General features: G+C 45.5%; 1 protein-coding gene across 1 annotated transcript in view; it reads right to left on the reverse strand.

The window, feature by feature from the left end:
• Positions 1-8179, reverse strand: part of PBX1 (pre-B-cell leukemia homeobox 1) — a 185488-nt gene that overhangs the window by 121820 nt on the left and 55489 nt on the right. The window contains exon 2 of the mRNA XM_009892916.1: positions 6044-6117. Coding sequence (XP_009891218.1) covers positions 6044-6117 — 74 coding nt within the window. The remainder of the gene's footprint in view (positions 1-6043; positions 6118-8179) is intronic.

An 8179-nucleotide genomic window follows, 5' to 3' on the forward strand; every position in this document is an offset into this window, starting at 1 on the left:
TCTTTCCCTGGACTCAGCCACAACACTTTGACTGCTGCCAAAACCATTTGGAAGTGAGGGTAGATGGAGCAGAGAGAGACCCGTGGCCGTGGGGAAGTCACCTAACATGTTCATATAAGAGGATGCTCTACTTAGCTGGTATTTATACACGCACCAGGTTAATATAGATATTTTTTCTGGCATGCATTAATTGAGCACAAAGACTCCTTCTTCTCTGCACTGAGTCCAGTGCTGTCAGCAGGCAGTTTCCAAACAGCAGACACAGAACCTTTCTGACACCCTCCTTCCCCAGACACACACAGCCAACAGCCACCGCTGCTCAAAACCCGCTACCGAGGAAGGCTGGTCCAAGCAAAGGCTGGGAGACTTGGGAACGTGGGATCTGGGGCAGGAGGACAAGCACATCCATCCCCTAGGAACAAACACATGGGGCAGGGAGTAATGGGACCCAGCAGACTCTCCAAGAGCATCTTCCTGCCTGGTCCACTACAATCACAGCAAAGTTTATTCAACATCAAGCACCCACAAAAAACAAGTCCTGAAACAAAACCAAACAGGTTTGCTCCTGTACTCCCCAAATTCTTGGGAGTACCTCAGAAGCAGTAATGTCATGCCGGAGCCGGGCCTGGTTTCTCCGCTTTGCCGGGAGGGCCGAGGGGGAGGAGGTGGGAGGAAGAGCCCGCTGGCAGCCCTGTGCTTCCCACCTCCTCCCCTGGAGGTTTGCAGGAGGCCAATTTTGATTAAACTAATTAAGCCTGCTCCGTTCAAAAAGCCCAAACCACATGCTACCAGGGGAGAGGAATAAAATACAAAATTGAAAAGGAAAAAGAAAAATCTCCCTGCGAGCACGCTCCTCCAAAGCTGGGTGGGAGGAAGAGCCCGCTGGCAGCCCTGTGCTTCCCACCTCCTCCCCTGGAGGTTTGCAGGAGGCCAATTTTGATTAAACTAATTAAGCCTGCTCCGTTCAAAAAGCCCAAACCACATGCTACCAGGGGAGAGGAATAAAATACAAAATTGAAAAGGAAAAAGAAAAATCTCCCTGCGAGCACGCTCCTCCAAAGCTATCCATCCCTGGCAGATCCCTGATGGGCAACGCTGCGCTGGAAGAGGAAAGCCCAGAGAAAGGACTGCTTGCAGTATCTCAGCTCCAACCCTGAAGACCCAGCGCTCCAGAGAAGGCTGCTGCCCCTTCCAGCCACTGAGACTTACTGGGACACATCCCCCGTCCCATCAGGGTGAACTGTTTTCCTCTCCCAGCAAGTCCCCAGAGGTGGCCAGTCCTTGCTGTCTTCCCTCCCAAACCATTCCTATCTTCCAGCCCCTTGCACTTTCCCTTCCCTCCTTCCTCTTGAAGACATCAGGCTTCTGGAAGCAATTTAATTGCGAGCTGCAAAGAGGCTTCCTTGGGCAGTGCTGACCAGCTGGAGGCCCTGCTCTCCCAAAATGTATCACTCCCCCCACCCCCCCAAGGGCAGCCACATCAGGGACCTGGCAGACCCTGCCCCTACAGATCCCGCCGCTATAGGGAGCCCTCCAAGCTGGGAGAGAGAAGCATCACTTTTGCCTTCAAAGCCTTTCAACTGGAGGAAAAAAAAAAAAAAAAATCAAAGCAAAGGCTTCCTCCCCTTTGAAGGGCAGGAGGGAGAACAGCCGGGCGAGGGCTGGACCTGCGGAGAGCAGAGCGGGGACCCCAATCCTCGATCCTCTGGGGCTGGAGCCCAAGCACTTTCGTTATGAGCTTTTGCAGAAGCAGAATGAAGCCTTAGGTGCAAGAATTGCATTGAAATTCAAATCGGGGTGTTTAACTCTCCCCAGCGCCTTGGGAAACCTTGGTGGAAATGCACAATAAGGAGGGCAGGGTTTGAAACCACAGCGAAGGGCTGGGGAGGGAAGGAAAGCAAGCTGCCCCATCCTGCCCCGCAAAAAACTTCATCTGCGGGGGCCCTGGGTTTGCCAGCATACCCCACTTACAGCTCTGCCGCGCACCCCAAAAACACCAGCACCGCATGCGCCGTGGCTGCCCCTCTTCTCCCTGTGCTGCTCCGTGGGGCTTTAGTTTGATGGGGGGGGGGGAAGAGGAAGGGAGGAAGAAAGAAAGAAACCCCATATCGTAATTGCTATATTAAAGAGAAATAGCTAGCAAGAATAATAAGAGAGGTGTCAGAAGTGAAATACAGTAACAGACATTAAAAAAAAAAAAGACTACAGTTCTGCGATGGGGGTGTTAATTGAACACAGAGCTGGAGAGAACAAAGGGGTGTTAAGGAAGAAAAGAAGGGGGAAAAAATCCTACCTCCTCCAAAGATCTGATTTGAGTTAAGTTTGATGAAGATAATGCACAGGGAAAGGTAGCTAAGAGGCACCTTATATAGCTATTATGTTCTAAAATTAAGAAAAAAAACAAACCCATTATTCAACAACAATTGCAGGGCTAATCAGTGCTGGCTATAAATATTCCACTTCGTAAATTCCCCCCGTTGGTGGTATGTACATTTTTCTTTTAAACCTGAATTCCTTCAACGCAGAAGGGTGAAGGGGGCAAGAAAATAAAAATATGTGGACTTCAAATACAAAGTCAGGGTCTTTTTAAGAAGTAGAATTTGCCCGATGCCCTCACCTCCCCCAAAAGAGCAAAGAAAGTGAAACGATGGGAAAAGCTCTTAAGGAGGAGGAATCAGATTAAATGGTCATATATCCTGCGCTCAGCCTCTCCCCACCGGTCCCCGCAGAACGAGATGGGAGTTGGGAAAGGCTCACAGCTGAAATAGATGCTGCTGCATTTTGACAGCAGATATTTTCCAGTTTGCCATCCAAGGACCCCACGTCTGCGTACGCCTTGCCTGATTCTTCTGCTTAGCTATTCTGCTCATGCAGAGAACAGCTTAAAAAAAAAAAAAAACATACCAAGAGAGAGAAAAAAAACAAGGGGGGAAAAAAAAAAGGCCATAAAGACAGAGACCCTATCCCTGCCTTCAAACTTTTTATAAATCAGCAATGCAATTTCCGATTTCAATCCCTATTGACGGAGGAATCAATTGTATTTAGGACAACAATGCCTCCCATTTCCATAATTATTATTCCAAAAAGCCAGCCAGCCATTTGAAGGCAGTCCTGCCCCTTCCCTCGCAACAAAGCGACCAACAGCAAGTGAAAACACACCAAATGCAACGCCGACTACTTATACGTATATTTAAGCAGTAATTTTTTTCCCCCTACGTGCTCCTGCTCAGCTCAAAACCCCTAAACTTTTGTTAAACAGAAATCACCCCAAAAGCAACAACCTCCAGATTGCAGACAAAAGACAACCCACCAAACCTTTTTTTTTTTTTTTAACATTACTATTTTTTAAAGTATTTATAAATGCTTTAAAATAACTGAAGAGCTCAAGTGCAAAAGGGAACTCTTTGGCCAATACAGACGACCTCTTTTTCTAAGAACTTTATGGACACTTTGGGTTTGCTCAAGACAACGTTAACACTATGAAATATTAGCCATAATGTTGCGAGAGACGGTGGTAAAGTCTCCGTAAGGCTCTGGAGTCACTTAAATCAGGCAGCGGGGTAACTGAACGCACATTTCTGCACATCATAACGCCGGGGGGAAGATGTACGCACGCACTTTCAAACACCCACCAGTGACCACAAACAATCACCACGATTTCAAACGCGACACATGCAAAAATCTGGGAAGCAAAATGGAAAGTGGGAAGAGAGAAGCTGGCTAAACTTTCACGCTGCTGCCCACAAGGAAGGAGTATGCAAACAGAAGCAGGCGGTACCCTCGGCCCCAGAAAACACAAGGCTAACTTCCTCCTAACATTGGGCCCACAAAGCAATAATTAAACAGAAAAAAAAAATAAAACAAAACCATCTGGCCGTTTGTTTGCTTACAAAGTGTGACTTTTGGGGACGCAGACGGGGGAGAGGGGAGGAGGTCTTTGAATTTGCAAAGTAAAATAATTCACCGTAAACCTATGCGAGAGTAGATAAACAACGCTCCAAAAGCCATCTCCATTCAACCTCTTCGGAGAGCTCTGTACTGCAGCCCCGTAGCCAAGTAATCCAGGTACAACATCAAGAAATAAAATTTAAAAAAATGTAAGACAGCTGCAGCTCACACCTGAATATCCTTTATTTCCAGTAGCAAGCTTTGCCCTATACCATCGCACTCGATTTTACTGAGCAGAGAGGAATTATCACACCCAGGCTCCATGGATATGTACAGCTCCCCATCCCTCCCCAGCTTGCCGGGACCCTACAGCATCCCTGAGGTCACCTGGATTTCCCACCAGGTTTAGTTCTAGCAGATTCCCCATCCCCTAACTTTGCAACTGCACCAATAGCAAAGCTGAGCTAGGATTAATCAGTTACCCTGCCAAAAAGTACCTCTGCACAGACAACATACACAGTATTAAATACACGCAGAGACAAGGCAGACAAACATTTTCTTTGGCTTACACAAAATAAAAGGAGAAAGAGGGAAGAGGAACAAGAACTTGGTGGCTCCTTTTTTCGGGGTTGCACCCAGGGAAAGACTGTAAAACCACCCATAAAATTTAATTCTAGGCAGAATCCCTCACATTACATCACATGAACTCTACAGAGGTTCCCACACCGAACCCACTGCTTGATATTATGGAAAACTCCGTAAGGAAGGACTCCTGAGGAAGGTCAGACCCAGCCACGCAGCCGTGAGGACTTCAGAGAGCCAAATGCCATCGGTAGGTGCTTTGTCTGGGCTACACGCTGCACAAACAATGTTTAACAAAGGGCCCCCTTAGTCATTTTATATATATTGCAAGAGTCAAGTAATTGTATTTTCAATCAGTTGCTCATGCTAGGAGGTTTTATATATATACATTTAAGAAAGAAAAAAAAAAAGACCCAGATTCGGGTTTCTGAAAGCTGTTCCCCTTTTATGTGTAACTATCAATGTATATCAACTGGGTGTGCAATCATATTTATTGTCACTTTCATTCATGTCATGCCCTTGCTTATATGGTTTAGATATGAATTATTGACTGTTACAGTCCTTGTTGTAAAAGGGGAGGTGGGGGGGGAGAAGTCAAGTACTCTGCAGCGTGCTAAAACAAGGCAGCTACATCAGCATAGAAAAGCCCGACGACGATCAACTCTGGTCGGTTCAGAAAACCAACAGCAGAGCTGAGACCTTCCCCCGCCAAATTTCCAGCATTCCCCCCATTTTTTTTTAATTAAAAAAAAAAAAGGTATTCCAACAAATAAATAAATAAGTGGTGCATGTTGCTAAATGTCCTTCCCTGAGCATCTGTTGTTTAAGATCACCCCTGATTGATGACTGCTATTTTTTAATTGTTGCTTTTAAAATTTAAATGCCCCCCTGGGATGTGTTATAAGTGTGTTAGTACATGGTAGGAGGTCTGGAAAGTGGGAAACGGCAGAACCCACGCTCTCATGCCATTAGCTTCTTTAGAAGCCTGAGAACACCCCATGCCATAAAACAACAGTACCCTAAAGTAACTAACAATCTAATATATTGCTTTCACTAAAGGCAACTGACAACTCGCTCTTACATGAGCTAGCCTGGATGATTGGCAGACAAGAGCATTTTAACCCTTTCTTTAAAAAAAAAAAAAAAAAACAACAACAGTAAGAAACCTCTACAGTTACCTAAATAGTAAGAGTAGTAAAACTGCAGAATTTCATTTAGTCGGGTTTTTCTCCCCTTAATCTGTACTGACCTTTTTTTTTTTTTTAAACAAACAGTACCATGTCTTAAAGCAGAAACTAGAGCAAGAGAGAAATTGCAAGAGTTTTAATTTTTTCTTCTCCCCACAAAAAAGCAATAAATAAAAAGAGGCTATACAATAGAAATTAAACCATGATATTTTCCCTTCCAGACACAAACCACATCATGCAAGTCCACTGCCAGAAGCATTAAATACCAGCAAGTTATTTCTCCCCCCTTAAATACTGCTACACATGGGGGACACAAACTTGGTGGAATAAAACCCTCAAAGAGCAAAGAGAAAAATAATACACAACCAACAGCATTGATTTCCTACCTGTTTTTTCTTTGATTTCACACAAAACGTTAAAAAGGGCTGGCTTCATCCTGTGGCAGTTTAAAGCATGTTTCCTGGAGAGAAAAGAAAAGAGGGGAGGGTGAGGTTAGGATGTCACCACAAGGACCAACTTTCCAAATTCACACCGGCTGGCGTGTGCATGCCGGAGGTGGGGGGGAGACATGTTTGAGCCCCCTCAGCCCCACCACCATCCCTGCTAGGACTTGAGCACCGGTGCTGCGAACACCCACCTACCCAACGCAAAGGAGATGAATTACGCCAATTTAGGAATAGCTTGAAAATCGCCTTTGCCACTGAGCGGCTCCCACCGCTGGTGCGAGCCAGGCGATGTATGGAGCCGAAGCCAGCAGCTTTTAGGAGCCAGGCTCAGTTCAACTATCTTAATTCAATACAGAGAGAGCACTGGGCTCTCTCCGTCCCCCACCTCTGATATTAAACCCAGCCGTGTGCTTTATTAGGCTCGTCCTGCAAGGCAGAGGGGAAATAAACCCCCCCTTGCCCCAGCACTGGAAACACCCTCTGCTTAGAGCTGTCAATTCAGGGAATTTCAGCGCGCAACTCGGAGCACAGAGACACGCGTGCACGTACGGAAAGAGAAACCCATTCCTCTGCCTCCACGCTACTTACACCCAGCTTAGTTGCAGGTGTTAAAATTTAATTCTTTACAACTGGGACAGTAAACACATTTAAAAACACAGCCAGCTGCTTCTGGGAAGGGGAGGGCACGCTACTCAATGCCTTTCTTTTCAGCTGCTGTTATTTCAGAGCTGACCATTCTCCCATGGGTTTTGAGGAGGGGGGTGGTGGGGTGTTAATCACCTGGTTTTAAAACCTACCATGTACCCACTAAGGCAAAGAAACAGCATGATTTTATATTTTCTCTTAAGCCATATGATCATTTAGCCAAGGGTTTAGTTGTATAAAGGGCTGTTGCTATCAGGCTCCAGTTACGGGATTTCTGTTTACCAACTGAAATTACACGCGAAAGATGATGTGAACATCTGGCAAACATTCACACTACTTACCCCACCACCCACAACATGTTAAAAAGATTTATATATCTGATGAAGTCTCTCAAAGGTATATACCCTTGCAGAACCACAATGTCCCCTTATCAGCACACCCAGATGGGTGCAGACATTTGGGTATACACAAATCACATACATATGCTGTAGGGGCCCTCTTACAAATAATACTGGCACTTCGCATCTTCCCAAAACTTCATTAAAAAAAAAGAAAGAAAAGAGGCAGGAAAACTACTGTGCAATAGTAGGATGGATGGAGGAAATGCGAAGCCAAACATCACTGATAAATACGGCGTGTTTGGCAGCTCGGCATTAAAAATAATAAAAAAAAGTACCATGAGGAAGCCACTGAAATAGTCCAGCAAGGCAAACCTGTAAAGCCTTCCCCTAGCTCTGATCTGCTTTGGTTTTATTGATTTGATTAACTGTACTAAATTATCCAGGCAGGAACACACACAATTCCTGCAACTTTCCAAAGGGAGATCCCCTCACTGCCCCGGGTCTGGCCGGGAAGAAAGTGCATGATTTCGTCCTCCTCCTAACAGCTACTCTGCCCCTGCAAGAACATAAAGAAAATTCGTAAGATCAGCCCAGCAACAAGACTTTTTGGTAAGCAGGAGCTTTATACAAGCTGGGGAGGATGTAAGCAGAGGTTTGGGGGGTACTTCTAACCTTCTGGAAGTTCCTACTAAGCGAGTTTTAGGGCTGTGTGGTGCGTTTTTCCAGGAACAATGTATTCTAGCAATCTGCTCCAGCTCGGGGCACGAATGCCGGGGGAAGGACACCACACCTAGCACCTCTGCAGCCCAGAAGAAATTTCAAGAGTACCCCAGCTAATTCAGGGCAACTTTTTTTTTATTATTATTATTATTCCTTCAACTGTGTGTTCAATTTGAGGATTATTCCCCCCCCCCTTAACTTTTGCTAGCGCCTTTGAAGGTGCGTATTAGGTTTGCACTCCTTGAACCCGGGGGCAATTTGGTTACCGGCTTTTATAGCCTTTTTATTTTCTTCCCTTTATAAATGCCTTTGCAATTAAGATTAAAAAAAAAAAATTAAAGCTTCTATGTGCATCCTCCAAGCGCAAAAA

This window comes from Charadrius vociferus, unplaced genomic scaffold (assembly GCF_000708025.1).
Source record: "Charadrius vociferus isolate BGI_N301 unplaced genomic scaffold, ASM70802v2 scaffold39, whole genome shotgun sequence".
NCBI lineage: Eukaryota > Metazoa > Chordata > Aves > Charadriiformes > Charadriidae > Charadrius > Charadrius vociferus.